This window comes from Coturnix japonica, chromosome 3 (genome assembly GCF_054131305.1).
Source record: "Coturnix japonica strain WE chromosome 3, WE-NBRP24, whole genome shotgun sequence".
NCBI classification, from domain to species: Eukaryota; Metazoa; Chordata; class Aves; order Galliformes; family Phasianidae; genus Coturnix; species Coturnix japonica.
Window position 1 is genome coordinate 22648251 of NC_140665.1, and position 27327 is coordinate 22675577.

At 37.1% G+C, this 27327-nt stretch overlaps 1 protein-coding gene across 6 annotated transcripts in view; it reads left to right on the forward strand.

Moving 5' to 3' along the window:
• The window catches only part of KCNH1 (potassium voltage-gated channel subfamily H member 1), a 164178-nt gene that overhangs the window by 23401 nt on the left and 113450 nt on the right, over positions 1-27327 (forward strand). For all 6 annotated transcript variants that reach the window (XR_001553869.3, XR_001553870.3, XR_001553868.3 and 3 more), the window contains exons 5-7: positions 6991-7109; positions 13901-14293; positions 24882-25311. Coding sequence is in view for 2 of the 6 variants with exons in the window: in XM_015857406.3 (XP_015712892.2) it covers positions 6991-7109; positions 13901-14293; positions 24882-25311 (942 nt within the window). In the remaining 4 variants the exon portion in view is untranslated. The remainder of the gene's footprint in view (positions 1-6990; positions 7110-13900; positions 14294-24881; positions 25312-27327) is intronic.

The following is a 27327-nucleotide window of genomic DNA, read 5'->3' on the forward strand; positions in this document are numbered from 1 at the left end:
GATTCTTAGTTGTAGTGGTGACTTGTGCTCTTATAAGAAGAGTTTGTCCTTCACTTTCAAAAGAGTGAGGTGCTGCAATTTTTGTTTTCAAGAGAAGCATGCTGAAGAAACAAAACACAACTTTTTATCGTTATTTCTTATATTTCCTTTGTTGGATCCCGAGATCACTCTGTTCTTACAGTGATAATGTTAATTCTTAGCAGTTCCACATCTAAAGCAATGTAATACAAAGATTAAGCCTATTTACAAGTGCGCTAACCTGCCAAAGAGTTAAAGTGCTAAGCAAAATTTGTTTGTGTGGCCCATGGAAAGTTGCTAAGAGTTACAGATAGAATAGAAAAACTGGACCTATTGTTCAGTCGCCACTGAGGCAGAGCTCTGTATGTGTTGCCTAAGTGTTGATGCTACGTGTGGAAGAGTTTGTGTGCTAAATAACTGTTACAAATCTTATTTCTGAATCTCCTAAAATTGATGAAGTTGCACCAGTTTCATGCCAACAGAGTTCCCTGTTGGTGTGTACACACATCAGACATGATACAAATGAGATCACACATTCTATTCTAATCCTTAATTTATCCTTTATGCCTTCCTCTCTTCTCTAGATTACTTCCTGTAGGCTAGCTTTGGAATTTTGTATATACTGGGTAGGTGATATTGTGTCAATCATTTGATGGCTAGATGAGCAATTCCTTGGAAAAGACGAGCTAATTTGCAAAACGGAATGTTATGCGTGTGACCATGTCTTTAATAGAACTGTGCAACTGGATACTGTGAGAGGAAAAAAACACATGTGGAATGCTAGACAATTGATTGTCTGCAATGAGTTCTGGGACTCATGGAGGGGGAAAATATGTTGGGAAAAAAAAGGGCAAAATTGTATTAGCTGCTTCAAAAAATCATTGCTTTTACAGACCTGAGCTTTGCAGAGAGTGCGTTCCTTGCACGCTATACAACATTCCATTGGAAATTTGTAGCACGTTTCTGAAGGGCAGCAATTCTCCTGGAAACATTTCAGAATAATGGAAAACAAATGAGCTCCTGATCTAAAAATGCAACACTCAGAATTTACATTTTAATTGGTTTTAATTTAAACTGAGAATTGATTGCGAAATCAATTATTTTTCCATTTTTACCTTCAGTCAACTTTTATCAACTACTCCCTTGCTGTGCTTCTACATGAAATCAGTTTGTTGTGGATATGACTAGTTAATATCTGCTTGCAAATGCAAATATTTTAGTGTACGTGCTATCTACAAAGTTACAGGGTGGCACAGCATGAAGCATTTGAGTTCTTCAAAATCAATGCTTGTATGTCTTTGTAGAGAAAAACATTGCGTAGTACAGGAACATGGTTAAAGAACAGCTTATCAGTCAGGTTGAGCCTGCCTAGCTACAGTATATCTTGGTTTCTTATCGCCTGCTGGTAATATCCAGCATAATTTTTCAGCTGAATGATATAGTCACTCCTCAAGTGCAAAGTGTAGAGTTCTAATGACAGGTGATTGACAAGTGCACAAAAATTAATAGACATCTTTTATCTAAAGGTGATTCAGAGAAAGATAGAAGGTCCCAGTACTGTTTTTCATTCTTAGTTCATTTTTTAAGATTAATAATTTCAAAGATTGAAATAGATGAAACAACATTGTTTTTAAAGTCCTTATTAAAAGAAAAAAAAAAAAGGAAAAGGAGGCTTCCAATTATAAATGTCTGTTGTTTCAAATAATTCAGTAGATATTTGTTCTACGACTGCAATGGGAGTTAGTTGAATTTGATTTTAAATGCAGTCACTTTAAACATAGCTCATTCTAAATGAAATAAAAATAGTGTGTCAGTGATGTTGCTGATAATTTTTTTAACACCTTGTTTTCATCTTTCCCTGTATTGTTAACCCTTTGGAAAAAAAAATCAGGAAAAAATAGATTTACTTGAATAAGCAGGCAAAATCAAGTGATGTCGTAGTTAAATTTGGCCTGGGAAGTGATAGGCCACCTTGTTAGCTGAATTGCAGAGTATATGCAATCAATGTGTTTTGACTGTATTTGTCTTGTTTTGATCTGAGATCTAACACACCAAGTGTGAGACATATGAAAAGAGTATATAAAATGGAATGCATCACTTTATGAAAACTGTTGCTTGTTCAGGTAAACAGAGTCTGTGTGCAGTCTGGGTAGCTAGTAAGAAACAGGTTTTGCATGAGTGAATGTGAGGACGGCATACTGAGAGTCATTTTTGCTGCTGTATATAAGTTTGGGAATTATGCTTCTAATGATTCTAATTTTCCTATTTTTTAATTTTTTTTTTCTGGAAAAAAAAAAAAAAAGGCCATCAGTTTCAAAGTCATGGAATTATATAGGAAAATTCTTGTTGGTCTCCTAGATACTGTAACCTTCTGTGTTTTGTAGCCATCATCAGTTATCATCTCTGCAGAAGCTTTAGTTCATTTCGCAGGTAGGCTACACAAAAAATAGTATTTTGATTGCCTCAGTCTTTGTTCAGGGAAAACTCCAACCTGATGTTTCCTTTCTTATTTTTTTCCCTTTTTGTTTGTCTTTTTTTTTCCTATTTTTTTTTGTTCTGTTTTTAAACACGTATTTATAGGAGCAAAGCCAGTGTTTGAAATATTTTGATTGTTATACTTTACTTTCATCTAGATAAATTGGTGTCTTAAAAAGGAAACAAATGAGAGGGGAGCAGTGAGTATATTAACTTTGGTATGCTTTTCCACTCCAGATGGAAAAAATAACACAATTTTAGTTATGAAATTTTAAAGGGCAGGAGCATTCAGACTGCAGAGAGGTGTGATGGATGTAAGCAGGGAACTGTGACATGGAAGAAAGCAAATGTGGTTCCAGTGGAGGAGATAACTGCTGGAATTTGGATTTGCTTGCGTTTATACATTTCTATGTGATCAATAGACTCATGTTTAAAGTTGCTTATTCTCAAGCAGGCTATACCTTTGTGTTCTATCTCTAGGGACTGTGAGTTACAGAAGCAACTTGATAACAGGGATTGCCACAGTAAATAACTTTTGAATTTGAGATTCATCATTATCAAATTGAAGGTGTCAGTAGATAATAAATACTTATCTGAGATAAATCAGAAATGTGGATTCACAGAATCACAGAGAATCAACAGCTCATGCTCATATCAAAATAAAAAAGAATGTTTTTTCTTTCTGCTTGAGAGGGTTGTTACATGATGCTTGATGCCTTAAAGAAGTGAAGTCTTGATGCATTAAATATCCCCAAAGTGTGTTCTGGTGCCACATTTCCTTGTGAAACAATGTTCAGGAGGCAGCTTTTGTCCTTCTTGTAGACATCTTGGATATTATCAAGAGCAGCTTTTACTTAGATTTTTACACTGAAATACTGAAAGGCTGTAATAGCATCAAGGAATGTGGGACAAGTGTAATCTGGAAGGCTCTTCATCCTTTTTGAAGCTGAAGGCATTCTGGTCCTTTTGAAAACATCGCACAGGGATGAACTGAGAAACGTAACCAATCAGTTATGAAAACAGGTTAAAATCAAAGAGAGAAAGAAGCAGAGATGAGCACGGCCATGGGGATGGCATCCAGCTTTATGTTTTGTTCCCAGATTCTAAGCTGTATTTTCTGAAACAGCATGAGTTCTTGCCTGTTTGAGGGATCTATATACCTACATGAGAATTGCATGGAGTCACTGGATTTCAATTTAATTTTCGCTTTCTCTGTTTCCAGAGGAAAACAATGGATGTAGGGACTAACTTCTTGTGCTGAAAGAGAACTTGTAATCCGTATCATCTGGACCCCCTTTCCTAGCAGGACTATCACCAGTGTGTTCCTATACCACTCTGGAACCTAGTTTCTTGTCTTGGAGAGTTCTGTTTTCTTCCTGAGACCAGCTCTGTGACACAGAATGTAATGCTTATATTCTGTTTTGTGCCTTAAGCCCATTATTTCACTTGTCTTTGTTGGATAAATGTCTGACCTGTAGACTATATCCATCTTTAGTCTTCTAAAGGACAAATTATAGTACATTCAATAGGCACTGCTGTCTTTTCGAGAAGTGTTAGAGAAGTTATCATTTGATAGGATTAGTACTGGCTTTCCATCTCCATTTAGTTCTTTCTTCTGTGTCACAATGTATAGATTACATATAATTATGCTTCCTTTCACCAAAAAAAAAAAAAAAAAAGTAATACAAGAAGTTGTCCTGCCCTACAAATGAGATTCATACACCTGGGACAAAGGGACAGAGATTAAGTGCATATTTTGGCATGTTTAATTATACTTCCTATGCAGTGTACCCAGTGTTTGGAGGTGGTGCACACATGTATGTATTCCAAACCTCCCAAATTTAGGTCAGCACTGGGTCAAAAAAACCCACCAACCTAAACATCCCTGCGTACTGAAATAGTTTCTTGCTTGTGTGGTTATTATCCTTTTCAGGTCAGATTTTGAAGTGTATGGTAACTGATCTCGCATTTGTGGAACAGCTCATTTGAACACTAGTTAGGCTCCCACAGATGATATTTGCAACATGCAGGGCAGAGAAAGTACCTATAGGAGGTGCTGAGAAAGAGAACCTTGTTAAGCTCTATCACTGCCTTTCAAGTGTATGTGACTTTTGGGAAGATGGAAAGTATGAATGCTGAGCACCTTTGTGTAGCCACAAACCCTGCCTGCAAAGTTGTCTGGCAATGCTTTTGTGCAGGAAAACTCAAGTGTGGTACTTCCCTTTCTTCCTCCCTGTCAGTGTTTCTATTGAAATAGCCTGCTTATTGGAAAACTTGCCAATAGGGGAAAAATAAAAAAAAGGCACTTGAAGTCTGTCTGCTGGTTTTGAAAGGATGCACAGTCTGAACTCCCACGTGAAGTTCGAACTCGGCACGGCTGGGTACGCGGCGCGATGGGGCCTCGACTTCAGCACCGCGGACAGCGCCAGGCTGGGGCTGGCGCCGCTGTCTCTCACCCGTCCCACCGGCCTGGAAACATGGTTTGGAGCTGGCAGCCTCTTGAGACAGATCTTGTCAGTCTGAATTTACGCAAGTGAAAGTCTGCCCATGCTGATAGCCCTTCTCCCCGGCCTTGTGAAACGGGAGGAAAATTTAATGGTGCTGACATAAGCGGTTTTTTTTGAAAGACAGAGCTTGTGTTAGTGTAATTTGATATAGCTGTGTTGGCTTCACAAACTCTGGCTTGATTTATAGCAACCAAAGATTGGTCATTATGATTGGTTACTCCCACCTAATCCATTCATTTAACCTCCACTGTCTTTAATGAAAAGATAGTAAGGCATTTATGTCTCAGCACATAAACTATAGTTAGGTTTTTTCACAAATAATGGAGAAATAATGTTCCTTATATCTACCAAAAAACAACAACAAAAAAAACCACCTCCCACAGTATATAGAAATGTGTTGTGAAAAACAAAGTGCTTTGGGTCAGTTTTACGACAGGTACAGACTTCCCCCGTTAAAATTCTGTCATGCTGATTTGTTTCTTCAGGAAATACTGCTCTATAGTAGCTGAACTCGCATGAATTTACCAGGAAAGATCTTGCTTGCTAGATGTGAATCACACAATCTACATGTTGCTGAATATTCCCAGAAAGAGCTTACTAATTCTGTTCAAGTTAGTTATTAAATTGTGCCAGGCTTCCTTTAAAGTGTGCTTTGAGGCCTAAGAAAATGTTCAGTTTTATTCTTGTTTTTAGAGAGGTATGAAGAATTTGGTTCTTCCCTTTAATAAATGCTTTGTTTGAATATTTTTAAAGACCAATTTTTTTCAGGTCTGATTTGGAACACTATGTTTAATAACCAGTTCAGACAATTTGTTTATTTTTTGTGCTCACCCGTCAAGTTGGCAAATGTGTTCTTGCAAGTTCCATCAAGGTGAGATGTCAAACAAGTTTATGTTCAAAGTAGCAGACAGTATTTTAACTACCCATATTCCATTACATGTTATGGATCACTTGTAACCTAAAGCCCAGATTATTCTTCAAAAACTGTCACTGCTAATAGCATCATTTTTGTTGGTGATGAAATTATAATGTGAAGGGAAATTTTTCCAGAAGCAGGATTTCATTAAGAACTGAGCCTGCAAAGTGCTGAGCACCCTCAGTTGGAGTGGGAGGTGAGACTGCTTAACAGTTTGCAGGTGGTTCTAGCATTCTTCAAGACTGAGACCAAATGCACTGATGCTTTCCTTTCAGACTGCCAAAAATATACAGACATGTATTCTGACTGACTTTTTCTGTTATGTCAAAGTACTGCTCATAAAGGTTATAGTTAAAGCTTGCTCATGTGTCTGTCACTCAAAGCTTCTATTCTGAGGGATATTTGAAATTACTGCAAAAAATGTTCTGAATTAAAAGTCAGCATGACCTATCTGCCAGAATTTGTTAAATGTTTTATTGCAGTTTGAGAAAATCTATTTGTGTATTTTCCTCTTCTGTTTAGAGAGGATAAAATTAATGATTTTGTTTGTTTCACTTTGCTCTGCTTTTTGTTACATTATATGCTTTTCTCTGTTTATGCCAGAACTACGCTCAATGTATCTGAAGCCAGATTCATTTCTGTTACAGGCAGCTCTGGTTTTCATTGTGCCTGATTCTAGTCCTCCATCTTTATTAGTCTGGAGCATCGTCTTCAGGGCTATGAGATCTAAATCTGACCATTAGGTTTAATAGAAGATTATTGTATAGTGCACATTTGTTCTTACAAATGATGTGATTTGTGTAATGCGCTCTTGTAGATCCCTTGAACATAAAGCCACTGCAGTTGTTACTTAACTTGTTACTTAACCACCCTTCCACCTTTACTGTGACTTATTTTTTTCTGATACATGGTTAAATTATACTCTCTTGTGGCCAGCATACAATTTGCTCTATTTAATTTTAACCTGTTTTTTTTTTTTTTTTTTTAATAATGATAAACTTTATGGGGTAATGCGGTATACTTCCAAATTTTTGTTTTGTAATGTATTTAATGTTGCATGTTTTTCTTTTTGAGGTTGGGGAAAGTTTGCTCGCCTGACCCGTGCCCTCACAAGCAGCCGAGGTGTGCTGCAGCAGCTTGCTCCGAGTGTGCAGAAAGGAGAGAATGTTCACAAGCACTCACGACTTGCTGAGGTAACGTTTCGTTTTCACAGGAAACAGTAAAGAAACGTGCATAGACTTTTTGGATATGTTGTCTCTGCATGAGCCATTCAATCTGTCCCCTTTGATCTATGATTCTGAAACCTGGTGGCAGACGCAGGAGATCAAGAGTATGTCTCACCTGCTATGAAATTTCTCATTTAGTAGTGGAATGAAACTGGTGTTCAAAAGACTTAATGCAGTCTAACTGCAATTTTGGCTTCCATGTCTCAGCAAAATCTTACGATGGCATTATTATTGAAATAATTACATTTTTCTTATTTTCATTTCTTCTGAAGATCTCTTGACTCTAGCTGTATCTTGGGCTGTTTGCTTGTTTAAGACTGAAGTGAGATAAGCTACAGCTAGTGCAGAAAGATAAGAATCATTGGCACAGTTCTGTGCATTCATTTATGTCTAATTCTCTTTTAGTGGGATCTCAGTATGTTTTAAAACTGGTTAAAATATATGTCTGAGATACTGCTTTTACGGACAGAACAGCTAACAGATGGCACAAGCAATACTTCAGACAACAGAAAAGTGAAACTGCGACTTAAGTAGATTCAAAGTTTTGAGTGAAGATCTATGCAAAGAAGAAGCTTCTTGAAGTCTGAGGGTTTTAGGGCTTTCACCACGAGGGGGAGAGACTGCACTAAGTTTCCTGTTGTTATCTCTAGGACCAGTAGCAGGGTCTCCCTGGTGAAAAAACAGCTTGGGGAAAATCTTGATATGGTGTTCATAACAGTATGGCCAATTAAACATGGTACTCTTGTGTCACTTGTTGCTGTCAGTGCCATGGCAACAGCCATGATTCTTGACAATAATTCTTAATCTTCATTTGCAGCTGGAGGCATAAGCCATTGATGAGCTCCATGAGTCTCCCAGCCTTTGTTTTTTTCCAGTGTGTGTTTTGGTTTCTCTGCAAAGTAGACATTTCCTTGGCCAAGCCTGCATTTTTATCACATGACCATAAAATTTCCACAAACAGGAGCTTACAATTTAATGTAGGTGCACTCCAGAATGGAAGACTGATTTTTGTTATGAGCATTTTCACAGGAAGTAGCTTAGATCACACTAGCAGAGGGGGGAGTCAGAAATTCACATGAACGCTGCACTATAGGAATATTGTGTGATTTGCACATTCACACCCTGAAATTGCTTTAGTATCTTAGAAGCTGGGATGTTCTCCCACATAATATAAGTCAAGACTTATAACTAAATAATCCTTCCTTCTCTTCAAATGTTTACTCTTGAATTTTACTTTGCACTAAAATTAAGGAATGTCAGGCAGAAAATCCGAGGTTATTCAGTTTGGGTCTTTGAACCTCAGTCTCTAGACTTTTATGATTACATTACCAAAACATATTGTTGGCTGATAAGTTGAAGAAGACTTCTCAAGTAGAGAAGTATTCTAACTGGTGCAATAAGTTGATTCATTACAAATAATAAAGGGCAAGTGTACAGTTTATATGTCTGAAATGAGTTTCTTTAATTGCTGGCTGAATATTGAAGTCATTATTTTAAAAAGAACATTATTCCCAACTGTAATGTTAGGTACCTTGTTGTATATCAGCTGTAATTCCATCTAAGTCAATAGAATGACACTAGAGAAAAGCAGAGTGCACATAGTCACACAGACAAGCCTACTTTTTATCCTTAGAAGACATGAGCTGGCAGGCTTCTTATTCTAGAAAGATCTCCTGATACTATTTAATGTGGGATCTCTTAACTGTTCCCCACTGTATTTTCAAATGTCTTTTTTTTCCCCCTTGTTTCTGCATTAGCCTATTTAAAATTTTAAGCTCAAATTAGAGTGCAGCCTATTTCTTTTCCTACTTTCTGTGGCATTTCATATCCAACTTGTTTGCGCAAGAAATCTCTTCATTTATTCTTAGTGTTGCTATTAGTCCATTATCACTTAAATTTTTTAAAGCTGAGGAGCCGGTTGTGTCCTAGTAGCTGAATGGGACAAAGGTTTTACAAGCACAAAAAACAGACCTACAAAGGCTTTCGGTTTACGTTACTGTTTATGATTAATTGGTTTCAGAAGGGTGTTAGTGAAGAACCACATTGTTTTATCTACAGGCTGTGGATAATACAAGCACTGAGCATTAAGCTTTAATCTCTGACTTTTGCCAGAGTGTGTAGATTTGTCTAGCCTGACTTCTCTAATAGCACTCATGTAAAAACTGTTTAAATTCATTACGCAATTAATTCAGGGATGTTAGGTAACTCTAAGCACGTTTTGCAATGTGAGTACAAAGTATTTGATACGGTTCTGTGGTTTTATTACTAAGGAACTAATTGTAGGAACCTTTCTTTCTGGTCACTGCAGAGTTCGCGTGTCTTCTGCACCCATGGAATTGGCTGGTGTGTTCCGTACATTTAGCAGGCATCTTGGGGCAAACGAGAGTGTGTCATAGTTTAAAAAATGAAATAGTTATGAAGCATAAAAGCAGAAAAATGGTGCTTAACAGCGTTGTCTAATAAAGTAATAAAGGACCTACTGCCTTTTTTTTTTTTTTTTTTTTTTTTTGTAAATCCTGTTTACTAGGGACTTATAACTGCCATTAAAATATACATCAAGTTGAGACTTAGCACCTAGCTCTTGGCTCGGGAGCAATTTGTGTGGGTGCTTAGGAGAACAAAAGGGAGAATGAGAGAGAGCAAATATGCTGTTGCAAACACAGAAGGGGGAAATTAACTTGAAAATGAATGTGTTTTTTTCCCAAGTTATTCATTCTTAGAAATAAATCATTTAAACCACTTGCTAATGCACTTTTATTAGTCCTGATTGGTGATATATTCACCATTTTTAGAGAAATCTAGAATAAATCAGTTTTATTCTGTTTAAAACAAAACACCGAAACCCAAAACACAGCCTTGTGAAACTCATGGTGAAGTTTTTCCTTTCTGCTCTTGAAACAATATTCTTTGGCTTTAAAGAGCAATTAAAACATCATGCATAATTATCACAAATAATATATGTAGATAATAAGACTGTAGTTGCTGATGAATTAAAAATAATTGGAATACTTCCATTAATAACTTTCTGATTAGAACTATGTGTTTTTCTGAGGTGTAACTGTGTAATGAAGAAAAATCCTTCAAAACCAGAGCTGTTTCAGTTATTTATAAAATGATAGTAAAGTGATCAGTGCACATGGGTGGAAGCTTGGCATGCTGGTTTATGTAATTGCATGCATTTTTGTCATAGCTGCTCTCATATTTATCTTACAACTTTTTTTTTTTTTTTTTTTTTTTTTTTTTTCCTTGAGGGAAAGTATTTTTACAAGCAGTTTGTATCTATTTAGTTTGTCTCAGTGGGTAACAACACGTCACTGCTTCAGCAAATACTGTGTTTCAGGTTGGCACTGTTCTCCATAGACCCTTGGGTCTATAAGAGCTCCTTGGGGTAGGGCAGCATTTCTCTTTACATCTGCCTGGCTTTACTATGTACCGTAGAGAGAGTGAGGTTATAGCTCATAATCTCCAGACAACTGTGCATTGGTGTGCATATCTGGAAGAACGGCAAGCAAATAGACAATGCATAATTTTTGGTATGACAGTGGAGAACTTTGGCAACTCTAGCCAGATGTTTGAGTAGCTTTACAGGGTGTGTATGTTAGTGATGTAATGACTAGAATTTGTCACCCTAGCCTACCTAAACAGAGGGTTGAAGACATCCCAGGTGTGCTGCAAGTGATCTTCTCCACCTTGCAAGTGATTGGCATCTCTGTGTCATTCCCTGATGCCCATCTCCTGCCCTCTCCTTACTCTTCTCTTTTAGATGCACATGCAAACTTCTGGTGCTCATCCTTCTATTGGAGACTGGGTAAAGCCATGACTCATTTCATTTTCATTAGCTACTGGGAGAGAGTGGAAGTTCAAAATGTTCATAAATAAATCTATCCATTCAGATAGCTTAGAGTGTGTTTACTTTCTAAATAAAGGAGGAAGAAGACATTGTTGCCTTTATTTTTTGTGCTGTAGCCCTTTGGATTTGAGACAAACTCGTGGATGGTGCTATGTACTTGGTAATGACATTTTAAAACCCTGAAGCAGCAAAGTTGTTTATTTTCTTAGCGATTTGAAATGAGAAGTCTGTTTTTCTCTGCATTCAGTTAAGATTTACATCCATTAGTTCCACTGGATTTACTGGTATTCTTTGTGACTTAGAGCAAAATAACTGACACCATAATTTAGTCTCTTTATTGTCAGAGACTTTTCTTGCCATGGATCTCATTATTTAGGTATATAGGCAGTACATTAATACATTTTCCAATAACTTCAGGTTGGAGGATGCAAAATTTCTACAAGTACTTGGAATGCAAAGAGACCAAAAGTGGCCAAGATGGAGTGCATTATACAGTTGTCAGTCTAGAATTTAGATATGTAAATTTAACAAAAAAACTGGAGACGAAGTGCACTTTTCAGTGTTGTAAGGTTCAAGTTCCTTAGTTCCAGGAGTTATCTGATGACTGGAGAAGAAATTGTTTCACCCTCTATATATAAAGGGTGAAACATATCTTCCTTTGCTAGTTAGATCTTGGCATTAGAACTAAAATCCAGTTAGCTGTCTGCAGAATGTCACTATATGATGAAAAATGCTTGTTTTTGCTGATTAATTATTTCAGTGAGTGAATATTGCCCAGTGGACCATATCTAGGGCTTTGGATCTAATGTGAGAGCTGCTGTTTGTACTAAGCCTTGCTGAAACCAGTAGTAGCACAATGCTTTCCAACTGATCCAGGTATAGCTGCAGTGTTCAAAAGGGAATGCAGCAGGTTTTTGCAGTACTGATGTTAGTCCTGAACTTTTGTCAAGAAAAGACCTTCAAGCGTTTGTAGCTGGGACTGCAAACAACCTGTGTAGGAAATGCATGCTATACATATACATTACCAGGTCAGTACACAAACATTTTCCAGTCAGTACTAGGGGCTTCTGGGGACTGTTGGCCATTGCCTCCTGCAGAGAAGAGGCTTCTTTAGTCTTACACTTACTTTAGCTTCCTCACAGCACAAACCAACAATTTTTATCGTGGCAAACCTGAATAAATCAGGTTTAAGGGTGGCATAGCACTTAATACTGTAGGGGCCGTGTTGGAGTCCTGCTTTGGTCTGCAAGCATCCTACTTTTAGGGGGAAGTGTTCTATTCCCCTGCTTGTTGTGGTTCTAGAAACTCAGTGAAACAAACTTCATTAGGTTTTTGGTTTTTTCTTATAGCATTGATGCCCTTGTGCTAACCAGCAGGTCTCCCTGAGCAGGTCATGCTATTTCTCTTCTGGAACACACAATGAGCTTAAGGTCAGCAGGCTTGTTTTTTTTTGCCTTTCAGCTCTCACAGTTGTTTAAACGTGTGCAAAGGACTCTGATCTGACAGTGTCTGACCTCTGTGGTGTACAACAGTAACTGATTACGTGAGGACATAAGGTGCAAAGCAGCAGGCAACTTGGTCTGTCCAGTCCTTGTTTTGTCCAGTTGTTTTCTTTTTGTCCTTTTTGGATTAATCTATTTAGAAGCAAATAAAAAAAAAAAAAAAAAAAAAAAAAAAAAAAAGACCACCAGGTAACAAAAAAGAATAATAAGTTCCCTGAAAGCCCGCAGATAATTTTGTTCAAATAATGTTAGCAAAGCTGAGGTAAGGAGCATGAATGGAAGACATCCTTTCTGTTCTAGATATTCTGTTTGATCTTTTCCCAGAGAGCGTGGCCTGTTGCTCTGAAATACATTGTAAATAAATGTGAAAAAGGAACCATACTTATAGATAGTTCTCCTGGGTTCTGAGTCTGGTATTAAGAAACACATCTCACTTAAGCAAGTCTCCTGTTCCTTTTGGTTTTTATGTATGATTCATCCAGCTTAAATTTCATTTAAAAATATAACGAGTTTTTTTTTCTGTATGTGTGTGTGCGTCAGGTCATTCACCTTGGTTCCACCCTGATGAATAACCAGAGATGTAAACAAATTTATTCTTGTTCACCGATATGAGGAAACTTAGTTCTTAAGATGTTGCCATGGTTTTCCATAGGTATTGCATAATATAAATGCATGACTGTATTATTTTTGTACTACTGTGCAGAATGGGAAAGATGGTCAGATTTTTATTATGCAGAACACTTGAACATGTGCTGAACCTCAAGTTGCTGACAGATCATCTTTTGCTGTAGTGCCTTTCTGAATTAGGCCCTAACTGTATTTGAACTCAACTGTACACCATTAGATTTGGAAGACACTGACCTCCTCTCAGTGAAACGTTAAAGGTTGAAATGAGTTTATTGAAGCTAATAATAATAATTTATGGACTTTAGTCCTGTGTAGCACACAGGAACGGTGGCTTATGCATTCATGGATTGTCATACAGGACTTGATTTCAGACACAGTATAATGAAGAGTAAAACAAGATAACACTGAGAAACAACTTCCAGGCGCTGGACTGATTGATTTGCAACTGCCTTCCTTCCCATCATTCATCTGTCTTATCTGTTTAGACTGTGAAAGGAACTTTCTCTGCATGCCTTGGAGGCTCAACACATTAGCTGTAGTAAAAAAATAATTAATGACATTGAAAGAAAGAAAACTGATTTTTGGTTGCTGTTTTTGTTGCTGTTGTTGTTTGTTTGTTTTGTTTAGCAGAATACTTATTCTGACTTACAGTTTGATAATATTGAAAGAGGTTAGTGGGCATGTCTTTTTATCAGCTGAGCTCAAGACTCTGTGATGTTAACATTAATATTAAAAAAAATTAATGTTTCTTTTTTCTCCTGAAATCTTTGTTTCTATAGGTACTGCAGCTGGGCTCCGAAATTCTACCACAGTACAAACAAGAAGCACCAAAGACTCCGCCACATATAATTTTGCATTATTGTGTTTTCAAGACTACCTGGGACTGGATCATCTTGATTTTAACTTTCTACACTGCTATTTTGGTCCCTTACAATGTCTCCTTTAAAACCAAACAGAACAATGTGGCATGGCTAGTAGTGGACAGCATTGTAGATGTCATTTTTTTGGTAGACATCGTACTTAATTTCCATACCACCTTTGTGGGGCCAGCAGGAGAGGTGATCTCTGACCCAAAGCTGATTCGCATGAATTACCTGAAGACCTGGTTTGTGATCGATCTGCTCTCATGCTTGCCATATGATGTGATCAATGCATTTGAGAATGTCGATGAGGTCAGTAGTTCCACTTCCACCCTTTAATTATTACTTTATGTTTGGGAGTGGGGAGGGGAGAAGAAACAAATGGATGATTTTGAATATGTTGGGTTATTGTACCTGTGTATCTAGTAGCTGCCCACAGCACATGTAAAAATTTGCTGGTGAGTCTTCACTGGAAGGATTCATCTTTAATTGCACTATTAGAGGCTGAGGTTTTGGTTTCAGAAATCCGTACTTACTTTCTTTCATTCTCAAAGTTCAGGAGGATAAAGCAGAAGCAAAACAGCTTTTGTGTACAGCTCTGAGAGAAACTCCTTCATCTGACTTACCATAAATAGCTTGAGGTAGTGTGTAAAGATGGTTTCTTAGGGTAGGATTCTCCTCTTCTCACTGATAACTGAGCAGGGTATGTCCACTTGGGACAATTCTTCATGTGAACAATGCATTTTTCTCAGCTACTTCTATTGCAATGTGTTAGGTGGTGACTGGCTGCATCTTAGCCTGACAGAAAGTACTGTATGGATACCCAGTGATGCATGCACCATTGGCAACAGTGGTCCAGGACAGTAAAACACTTGAAGATGGTGTTTGATAATTCTATAATTAGAAGAAGACAGGTGGAAATCTAGAGATGTAGGCTCTTCCTCAATTCTTAAACACTTCTTCAGGAACCAGTCACAAGCCAGCAGAAGAACTAACATTCAGGCTACTCCGGTGCTGCTTATTTTTTTTACTGGCTCAAGCTACCAAGAAAATATTACACAGTTACATATTAAAAAGTAAAAACAAGTTCCATGCCTAACTAGATCAGAGAGTTCATGAATTGTTAACAAAATTTTAAGAAGTAGGCTACAAGAATCATCTTTAACTATACCTTACAAAATCTATCACAAAATAATTACATCTGTATTTATCTGTGGCATACATACACGTTTCATCTGTGCTTAGTATTTAAAATTTAGCATCTAATATTTAATTTTAATGAGTTTCTTTGAAATACACGTTATAGAGGACAACCTAGCTATTAAAAGATAATTATATCCAATTAAATATCTGGATAAAATCATAAAACTGCAATACTTTTGTGAAAATACACTAAATGGGTTGTTTATCTAATTTATTTTTCCTTTTGGACTTAGGCTAAGTAGGCAAACTATTGAGTATAGTGGAACAAACATGATGCTATTTGATATTTACTTCCCTAGAGAGGTTTTCGTTATATATAAAGCTACAGACGGAAATAACACAAATAAGATGATGCAAAAAGCCTTATGAGACCTGACCTTAGTTATTTGTTTGTTTGCAAATTCCTGTGCAGGGCTTTCATGTGTTACTTTATCATAGCATTGATAAAGCACTGAAAAGAGTGCCCACAGGTGTTTCTGTGGTTGAAAGATTAAAAAAAAAAAAAAGAAAAAGAAAAGAATAAAAAAAGAAGGTTTTTCTCACCGTCTGCAAATAGTAATAACCTGTTGATGATTTTTGCTGGAGGAATGTTTCATATCTGCAGGCTGCTGATACGACCTACAGACCGTCCCTGGGGGAAAGGTCTGTATCAGAGGCCATCGCTGCCCTTGGACTGAGCACAGGTATAGATATGGACAGACTCATGGCAACAATTACTGGGAAGTTGTTATGCAGGTTTGAATTTCTCCCGTTTCTTTGTTTGGATGTTGCACTCTAATGATGAGATGATTGGTACTTCAGTTTTCCTGTGTCTGTCTCTTCAACAGTTTTAATCAGTGTAACAGTGGTCCTTCTAGTTACTATAGCCCTCATGCCAAAGGGAAAAGCTTCCTTTTGATACTATCCTTTCCAGACTGTTCACCCTTATTTTCCCTGGTGGGTTCTGACATTTAACTGGTACAAATCATTGTAAGGTCATTGGAGCAAAGCCTCCGCTGGTGTAAATTGGTGCTTTTCTGTGAAGGGCTCACAGACTGGTTTACAGGACCTGAGGGGATTTACCAGCAATGTCAGCAGAATAATGCTGTGCACTTCAGATGGAGATTTGGGACAGTATGTGCTGATTATTGTTTCATGAACTGCCTGTGGAGAAAAATATAACCTTTTATTATAAGAAAAAGAAAAAGTCACATTCAAGGAGTCTTCAAAACAGAAAGGTCTTGCTTTGTGTATTCTGCATTGTGTAGAGTATTCCCTTGTGGCCCCAGCTCCCTTTCTTTCAAATGTGCCATTTTAGATCTTACTTGCCTCTCACCCCAGTTCACATGCCGTGTTACTTAACTGTTAGATTAAGTCAACTGCAGGGCTGCACTGCTCAAGTTTTAAGTGTCCAGACTGGGTTGTTACGTGTGTTACCTTGGCTTTGCTGTAAGTAATTCCTTGAGATTGGAGACAGTAGGTGGCCATGGCTACTGGGAGGGCCTTTTTTGTCCATCTGGCAAATATATTTAAAAAATATTGTCAGAGAGAAAATCATGACCGGTGTCAGCAGTGGCTTTAACATGAGATAAAGAGTATAAATTGCTATATTAATGTTTCTGTATTTTCCACAAGGGAGACTGAGTTTAAAGCTCACTGTTTTTCTGCCTGCTATTATTCTCCATTAAGAGAAACTGAAGACACTGAGGGTACCGTGGAGGAACTAACATGATGAGTTGACGTGTTTTTAAGAGTGACATAATTACTGTGAAAGAAACAATTAATTTGTAACGTACACAGGGCCTGAAGCTGATGAAGCTAAGAGCAGTGTAGATAGAGTATTGAGTCTCTTGGCTCTTTGGGTAACTTTGGGGCTGTTTCAACACTTGGCTCTTAGTACTTTAGTAGTGAAGCTGTTTTTGTCCTCTTCAAGATGTTCCAACAATGTAAGATTAATTATAACATGAAACTGGAGTTGATCAATATTTTTGACAAGACACACTCATTTAAAAAGAATTTGGATTGATTTTCTTCCCTATTTTCAAGCAACTTTTTGTTTGGCAACTTACTTCATTACTCTATTATAAAATACATTGGAAAAAATACTGTCTTGAAACAAAATTGTGACTTCTGTGTTTTTCAGCTTATTTCAAAATTTCTTTTGTCTATTGTTGTTTGGAACATTAGTATATTTTAATCCACATCTTAGAAAATATAATTGAAGTTCTGATTTCTACTCTGTACTGTTGAGATTTTTTTTTGTCCATAGAAATACTTTGAATTCATTAACTATTAATCAATACAACTATTAATAACTACAATTAATACAAGAGGCACTTAAGTATGAATAAATACATTCTACAGATGGAAGAGGGAAAAAAATGAATGCATTTTCCAAGGCCATGGAATTAAATATGAGAATGTCTGAAATTTCTGATCTCAAGTGTGGTGCTAAAGGAGAAAGAGTACAGCATCTCAGAGAGTATAGACGTGAGCAGAATGCAAACAGTGAGAAATAAGTAGTTTTAGAGAAATTTCCATTGGGACTGAAATGAAAGAAAAGATAGTCCAATACAATATGCTGTAGCATAGACTGAGTCAGAAAGAGTACATTGGTTTAAAATGTACACAGTCCTTAAAACCTGCCATGTTAGTATCTTTTAAATTTGAATAATCAAAATAACATTTGTCAGTTATCCTTTATAGTAAGTAGTAATATTCCTCAGTTAAGGAAATGTTACCAACTTTGAGGAGTAATGTTACATGTTTGTGTCAGTCAGTAAATTTAATAAAAAACAGACTTAAAGAAGTTCTTTTCCAAGGGCAATGCAATCTAAGACCTTGTATCCCAAAGCAAGTTGAATCATATTTCTGCAGTGTCAGCTCAAGCCATTTTATACTGTGGTTTTTATCCATAATCCCATAAGATATAAATTGTATTGGAATCAATTTGACTTATTACATGTGACAGTGTTGTGAAATTTCATGTTGGGAGTGGAATCCAGTCATGTCAGCATTGTATATATCTCTGAAATAGCAGTTTTTACTACAAGCTCCCTGTGTATATTTGAGTGGAACACTGTGATTAGTTATTGGCTGATACTGAAATGTGAACTGTATATCATTCTTAGTAGTTGAGATAAATAAATGAGAGTGAATGATCATCAGGAAAGGTGTATTCAATAGAAATGATCTACGGTTCATTTAAGTGGATCAATAAGAGAGAAACTAGCATTTAGACAAAGAAGACATATAACTTTCAAAGGACAAAATGTATGATGATAAAAAAAAAAAAAAGGTCCCAGAAAAAATACACAATACAGAAATAATCAAAGTAAATTAAGCTGTTTGGTGCTAAGGGACCATGGTGCAACTTGAAAGTACAGTGAGTTGTATGCAGATAAAATGAATGCATTGCTGGTCAGGTTTTTGGCAAATGCAAGGCAGTACTTTTACAATAGATTAAATTAAATCTTATTAGTGGAATAATCTCTCCTGCTAATACAAATGAACTATCTAGGAATTACTGAAGTAGCTATACCCAATTCTCTAGATTTTTTTTACCATATATATTTTTAAATATATATTTAATTTCCACTAGTTGTGGAAACTGGAAAATAGAAAGACTTCTAAATGGTAGACTGGTATATAATTTAATATTCATTTGAAACTGTGTAGTTCATCTCTCCTATTTGGGTCTGTCTAATTAGTTTTGCATGTGAGTCAAGTCTATTGATAAATCTGGTAATGAATAAATGTCTTTTTGTGGCTGATTAAAACTAAAGCTAAGCTAAGTCATAACCTATTTTCTTTATAATGTCTGTAACAAAGCAGCTAAAAGATTGAAGCATAGTAGAAATGTTGGTAAAGCACATTTCGTGGATGTGCTGACAGAATATGGGAGGGGATGAATGCCTTAAAACCCAACCTCCATACTTATAATGAAGTGCCTTTTTTATGCTGCCCTTCTGAGGAGCAGGCTGCCTTCAGAACCCGCTGTTTTACAAACTGTGTTGGTGTTGCATGTTAGCACTGTAGAGTTTTTCTGACATTCAACCATTAAGGATTCTTTCCTGTGCTTAAGTGTGCGTAAGCTGTTCAGTTCGTTTAAATTCTGCATACTTCCCTGGTCTCCCCCAGGTTTATATACCTTGGCGGCTTGGAAGCATCTATGTTATCTACTAATGGATAGGCCTTCCCAAAAGAGGATACTAAAGAAGGGTGCCCTGTCCAGCACCTACTCCATAGGTTTTGCTTGTGGCTGATAGGATGCCAGTTAGCTCTTTTTCTCACTGCTAGTTCAGGTTAGTGTTTTGGCTAAGTCATGAGAAAGTGAGGATGTGATTATATTTCAAGGCTGCTTTTCCATAGCTTTGAAAAGCATGACATGATTTATCATACTGTTAAAGAAAGAGCAGTAGTCTACAGAAGCAATGGAATTAGAACACTGAACTACATTTTCAGTGATAATGTATGGTGATAGCCTTTGCCTATGAAGGAGAGCTAATTGAATTTATTAGAGTCTAAATTATTTTAAAAAGCTGCTGTTTGAGTTGTACTGCATATAAAGGGAAGAATATTTCAGAGACCGGGATCAGTTACCCTGTTCTTTTTCCCCAGTTCAGCATACTTGTATTGATCTGAGGCAGAAAATCAGATGAGATGGCAAAGAGTATTTATTTGAATAGTTAAGTGGTTGCTGTGTAGTCTGTTTTCTATTAGGGATTGGATTCAAATTTAAGATTAAGTGGTACTGGATGCCTGTGATACTAAATTTTATTTGGCTGTTTTGCCAAGTAAACTAAAAAAGGCTTCTGGAATTGGCTGGTTGTTTGAATCAGAAGCACTGGTAAACAGGTAGCTGTCTGTAAGGATGTAAAAGACCAACAAAAACTATTTTCTAACTTTCTGGTCACTGCTTTCCTCCCCTTACAGGCGGGACATAACATGGGTACATTTTTGATTTGGTAATGTGGAATGTGGGATGGGTAAATAGCAATTGGAAGCTTTACGTTACTTGCATGGTATCTTTTTCCCCGTCTTTCCTCTTAAAATTGGTGCTTTAAAGAGAAAGTTTGTTTCCTGCATATGCTGGTTTTCTGTGAGGGTTTATATGTGCAAGGCAAGCTTTATAAATAAAAAATCAGCCTTTTAATCTCTTTTCACACCCAGTGCTCGCATACATGAATTATAGCTGGTTTTTCCATGAATTCTAACCAATCTGGGGGTTGTCTGACTAAAATGAGCATTCTGAGTTCAGAGATCTGCTTTCTTCAGTACTAGAAACCACAGCAGCAACCAGAGAGTTTAGATATTGATTTTGACCTGAGTGCATAATGTTGTCTCATCTGTTCATTGCTGAGTACAGCAATCTGTAGGAAAGGTCACATTCTGAGACCTAATTAAGAAAATTGAAAAGGCAAAAAAACAAAAATCAGGAGTCCTAATAATGACCTGATAGCAGACAGGGCTGCCATGTTCCTGCCAGGCTGCAGTACAGCTGACTAAGGAATGAAATGCCAAGAAGCAAGGTATTGCTTCCCATGGCTCTTGCCTCACTTATGTTAGTGATAATTCTGGTTAACTGTCTTTCTTTTTGGGACAAATAATTTATTTTTTTTTGTTTGTTCTGTTTCATTCTCATTCTTGCAGTGGTTCGGTTTCTGTTCTCCTGCATCTCCCTTTAATTGAAATAAAGACAGAACATCAACTGTTATGCATAAGAAAGTGCTAGAAATCCTAGAGCGAATGTGTGTCAGTATTTCTTTTTCTAAAAATAGATAGTTGTAAATAAATTACACTTCCTTGGAGCCCAGAAAAAAATATCTTAATGCTTAGTTTGTCTGTTTTCATTCTGTCTGTGTGGAAATTAAATAACAACATAAAAATTGAATACTATTGTACCATCATAAATTTATTATTAAAGTCCAAGCTGTAGTTTGGCTTTAGGAGGTGGGAAGAAAGGCACGTTTTACATCTTTGCTGAAGTTTTTCATCCCATGTCTTGTTTCAAAGAGAAACGGAACAAATCCCTCCCTCAGAGAATACCTAGTTGTTTCTTCTGGCTCTCAGTGCTTTGACCTTGCCCTTTGGTTTACTACAGATGTTTCAATTTCCATGCATAAGCCATCGCTAGCAATGAAAATAAAACAGCCAGCATATTAAATATTTGAATATATGTCAGCAACTTGTTGTGTTTTAACCCTTGGAGGCAGCTAAATACTGCAGTTACTTTGTCACTCTCCCCCAGTGGAATGGGGGGTAGAGAACTGGAAGGGCAAAATTTAGAAGCTTGGGGATTGAGATAAAGACCATTTGATAATTAAAAAAACCAGAAAATAGTAAAAGTCATTGTGCACTGTGAGGTGACCGCTGCACAGCCAGGCGTGGAGCAATGACAGCCTTGGAAAATTCCTCCCCATTTGTATAGCATTGTGTGGTATGGAATATCTCTTCGTTTAGCAGGAGCCAGCTGTCCTGGCTGTGTCCCCACCCAGCTTCTTTTGTACCCCCAGCCTCCTTGGTAGTATGAGAAGCAGGAAAGAGCTTGGTGCTGTGCCAGCACTGCTCAGCAAGAGCTAAAATGTATCTGTTGTCAATGCTGTTTTTGTCACAAATCCTAAACATAGCACCATAAGAAAGCGAAGTCTATCCCAGCCAAAACCAGCAGACAACTTCATGTGGATATGAGCAGTAAAATGTTTAGTTTCATTCACTTACTTCAAACAATTTGTTATATAAGGCTGTGCGAAATTCATCATTTTGTGCTGACAATTTTTCCCTGTAGAAAAATATATTTAAAAATGTACTGATTTTCTACCAGGGACTTAGAAGAGATTTCTTAGCTTTTACAACATACTCCCCAGAGGAGGGATCTGTGAAATACAATCAGGTGCAACTTTCTCTGAGTAATTCTAGCCTAGATTGCACTTGGTGGGATATTACTTATTCTGTCCTTTCTCGTCTTCATTGTAGATGCCTAAAATTGATTCTTTATAGCAAAGCATTTGGGAGGGGGCTATTGGGCATCTGCAGAACAGACCTGTAGAACAATTTCTAGTTCTTTATGAACCAAGGTTTTGTCTGGGCAGGAGGAACTCTGAGCGTTTCTGAATCTGCCTCTCAAATGTTATAGCAGGAGCAGAGCTACGAGGGTGGCACAAGCATCAAGAGGAGTAAATTGAGTTCAAGTTCTTTTTTGTGTGTGACATCATGGCGACATCTGTATGGTAAAAGCATAAAAATAATCTGCTCAGATAAGAGCATTAGAATGGACAGTAATCGAAAAGCACACTTCTATTTTGGAAAGCAGTAATCTAAAAATGTCAATTTTGAATCCAGCAGATCTATTCCCATGGGTATTAAAATTTTAGTTGCTAAATTTAGGGACAAAAAAATACTGTTTTAAAGTCTTGGGGAATTATCTGATTTTTTTCTGCTTAACAGTCTATGAAATAGGCTATTAAGTTTTCACTGTTTGCAACAATTTGAAATTGTCACATAGGAAATGTTAAGAGAATTGTTTAGAAATATTTCTGTACACATTTCTTCCTTTTTGTATTGATCCACTTAGAACAGGCAAAATGTTTCTTCTGAGTTTACATTGTTTGAAATGCTTTTTGGGTGTTTTGCAAGGAAAGGTCGGATAAGAATACAGTGATCTCTGATCTCCAAGTACTCTGTTCCGAAGCTCTGAAGGCTATTTGCTTTAAACTTTTCTTCATCTAATTTCAGATATTGTACTTTGTGGTCCTATTTTTATATCCAGCTCCTTTAGCTCCTCTTCTCTTTCTCCCCATCCCCTGCACCCCTGGTATTTCTAGTCCTTCTTTTCAGTCTAACTCAATTAAGAATTAATCAGATCCCCAAACATCTAAGTCCTTCCTGAATCATTGCTGAATCATTGTTTTCATTTGGTAGGACTCACTGACAAGCAGATTTTATTTTATTTATTTTTAATCCAGCAATGAACATCATTTTATCAAACAAATATTATGTCATTTTCCAGCAAAATTTAAACCGGTTTTAGAATGCTGGGATGTAATTTTTTCCTTGCCATTGCCATGGACTTAAAAGCACAGTGTGACTGAAGGCTTAACTTTTAGACTAAAACTAAAAGTTGGTAATTACTGGTGAATTCTCATAATGTAGTAGAGTATTGTTTTCCTGTTAAAATTGGAAGGATAGAAAGGATAAATGGACTTTGGTCCTGAGGAAGAAGACTGTAAGGCTGTGTGGTAGTACTAGAATGCAGATACTTAGAATGTTGACGTGCTCATCACTCAGGGGCTTACAAGCCCAGCTGCTAAAATATGGTAATCGTAGAATGACTCGGGTTAGAAGGGGCCTTAAAGATCAAATTATAGTTTGTTTTTGTTATGTTTTCTCTTTTCCCTTTTTCTTTTTCCCTCCATACTCCATACAGAAGTACCTGCTTTCCCTCCCCTGAAGGGAAATTGATAATGTGTTCTGAGGTAACAAATTGTATCTGTCTCTGAAAATGAGCCAATGTAATCATGACAAATTCATGAAATAAAGAGGAAATACATTGCTGCAGTCCTGGGGAACATGAGTCAATATGCTTTAGGTAATTATTTAATAAAACATCTCTTCTAGTGCATTGAACCTGCCTTAGATACTGAAGCGGTTGTATTTATTTGGGAATAAACAAACTTCCAGTAAAAGCTGGTGACCAGAAGTATGCAATTATACATTTCCAGAAATACTCATTAAACCTGTCTATTTAAATTTTAATCAGACTTCTCTGTATGAAAGCCATTGTGATAAGGGGGAAGCGGAGGGGGGGAAGTAAAGGTCTTTTATGAAAGATTGTTCAGCTCTTCTAGTTTCCCAAATGGCCTTGAATTTTTGTTTTTATTTAACTACTTTTAGTTGGGAATGCAAATCAGTCTAAGAGTTAACATAAAAAAAATCCTACATGCTGGCTTAATTCTGTTTTATGGGAGCTGTATTGGTATTAGCACAGAAATACTACAGTGATAGCAAAGCTGTCAGAAAAAATGACGTGGGGATTAGACAGTGAGATATTTGAAGTACTTAATCTTTGTGCGGTCCATCTGAGATAGAAAGTCCGATAGTATGTGAATGTATGCATGAAAGTAAAGCCACAGGAATCACATTTGCACTGAAAAAATACAAATTACTTGGTACTTCCAGCATTTTTTAGACCACCTTTATTTATCTTCCTCATTTGTCTGACCTAAATACTGCAGGATATGTTATATTTGAGAAAATAGAGCATGTGTTGCCCAGGATCGTTCTGAGAGCTGATGTGAAAGTCAGACATAGCTATGAGAGGCTCATGACTTTGACTGCTGGAATTAATTCAGTAGGTGTCTTACTATGTTCCTCTCAGATATTAGATTTGTGTTATTTAATGGTCATTGATTTCTATATTTATTTTCAGCCAGACTAAAGTAGCATTGAGGGGCAGTTTACCTGCACAACTGAGCATACCTATCATTTGAAGCCTTTACACAGGTATTTGTTGACCTATCAAAACCACCCAAAGGGGAAGCTCAGTGGCCAACTTGCAAAATGTTAGTTCACAAAGATAAGAAGCTGTTCATGTTTCGCAGTCTCTTTTTTCTGATGATCCCTTAATTCTGATAGATCATCTTATGTCTTTGCAAATGTCAGTTACAAATATCATTGCTTCGGTCTTGGATTCTAATGCCCACTGTTCTTATCCTTCTAGGGCATCAGTAGCCTCTTCAGTTCACTTAAAGTGGTCAGACTACTTCGTCTGGGTCGTGTTGCTCGGAAACTGGATCACTACATAGAATATGGAGCAGCAGTCTTGGTTCTGCTGGTGTGTGTGTTTGGTCTTGCAGCACACTGGTTGGCCTGCATTTGGTACAGCATAGGAGATTATGAAGTTATCGATGAGGATACAAACACAATCCGAACTGAGAGCTGGCTCTATCAGCTGGGAATGTCAATAGGAACACCGTACCGTTTTAACACATCTGGCTTTGGAAAATGGGAAGGTGGGCCAAGCAAGGATTCTGTCTACATCTCCTCATTGTATTTTACAATGACCAGCCTCACCAGTGTTGGATTTGGAAACATTGCACCCACTACAGATGGGGAGAAGATCTTTGCTGTTGCAATGATGATGATTGGCTGTAAGTATTAGAGATTTTGTCTGTCACACAATGTCAGAGAGCTATGTGCCATGAACACTGAGTGACGTATGGGCATCTAGAATAATGCCAAATGTTATCATGCATTTTAAAAGCAAAATATTTTGGTGGCGATACAGTTATTCACACTTTCTTACTGGCTAGTTTTAAAATCACAGATGGAAATATTGCTTTGACTAGCAAAAATTCAGTCATTTTGGATACAATATTCTTTTAATATCCTTTCAGTATCTCATGTAAGTAAACAACAAAATGTCTAAAGCTCAAGGTACTAAAAATTAAAATACCAGCGTGAGCATAGACAACCTTGTGCTTGGATTTGGTATGTGCTTAAATTTGGAATGCAAAATCTTGGCATGTTGAGCATTGTGTACATTGGACAAGTAGGTGACAGAGTGGGGAGAAACCCAGGAGCATCTTCACAGAATACAGGCAACAGTAGCTTTCTAGAGGCCATGAACTCCACTGAGGGCAGAGCACACAGTCAGATCATGAAGTAAATACAGTGCCACTGGCCTTGGGCACCCCTCTGGCTCATATTTCCTTGTCGCAATGGATTCACATTAGCCAGGCTGGCCAGTTTTTGGTCCATGCAAAGTGCCTGGAGACTTACTTGCAGGTATGTGCCATACGGTGACTGCTCTTGAACTTGGTCGTGCTTTTCTATATAATGGTGTAATTTGAATCAAAATAAGGGGAAAAAATAAAAAAGACTTCATACATGGAAGAGCACATCATTGTTGTGAAGAAAGACAGAAGCTTATGTATGATAATAATATATTTAGGGGAGAAAAAAAAGCCCTTGCTAAGCAGAAAATTAAGCCAAATATATAATGAAACTCAATTAGCACCACCATTGCACTATAGTAATGTGCAGTTTTGATTCTGATGTATGTTATTTTACAGCAGAAATGAAATCCTGTATTGAAATTACACATGCAGTGGTAAACAAGCTGAATGTTGGGAGTAGAAAGACGAGCATTCTTGATTGAGTAGAGATTAGGGCTTTTTATCTGTAAAAATTGTTAATTTTATTCTCATAGCTTTTTCTTGCTTCTAAAAGTCCTGTCATCTTATTAAAACATGCTAGCAGTAGAAGTGGAATTTATGAAAAGCTTGGAGAAAACTACAGAGTTTCCTCAGGAGAAAGTGCATGAGACAACGTGGCAGTGTAGTGCAGAACAGGCTTCCAAACATAGCTCCTGATGAAGGTACCCATTTTATATGAAATAGCCTGACCTTTGTCTTATTGTTCATTGCATGTTACATTTGTGATACTGTCTAGAAACCAATAGCCAGTACTATTATTATTATTCAGTGCAGTGAGTACCAATGAATATAACCTTTATAAAATCAAGAATGTGTGGGGGGGGATGTTTTGGAGTTATTCCTGCTCCAAACACTTCATTTGAAAGTGAGATGGAAAGCATTAGAATTTTTACATGGTGAGAACTGATAGATACCTGCTTTGATTTGTGAAATGAATTCTCATTTCAGCAAGTTTTTAAAAAATAGTAGTCTGGTGATCTCAAATCTCATGAATAGAGTCATGTTTGGTAGAAACTGTTTGTTTTTTTTTTTTAAGATTTGTTTGGACTTCTGGAACCTGAAATAACTGCCCTGATAAATATCTGTATATCTGAACATCTCTATCCTATGAACAGCTACTTGGAAACCATTAGGACTGTTCATAATGTGTGTTTGCAGGAATGGCAGTTAAGTGATCCAATCTTTTGGTTTACCTCTCTGGCTCTTACAGGGTCTTATTGTTTTAGCATGCAAGGTGTTTTGAGCTGTGAGCATCCTTGAGGATGAGAAGAATTAAACAGCTTTCTGCTGTTTGATGCCTAACTGTTGATACAGATTCTTCCACTATAAAATGTTGTATTAAAATAACACTGTTTTGCCTGTAGAATTAAGTTCTCAAAGATTGATGTGAGCTAGAACTAGGTTACTTTTGTAAGAATTTTGTCTGATCTGTTAGGAACCTCAAAGATA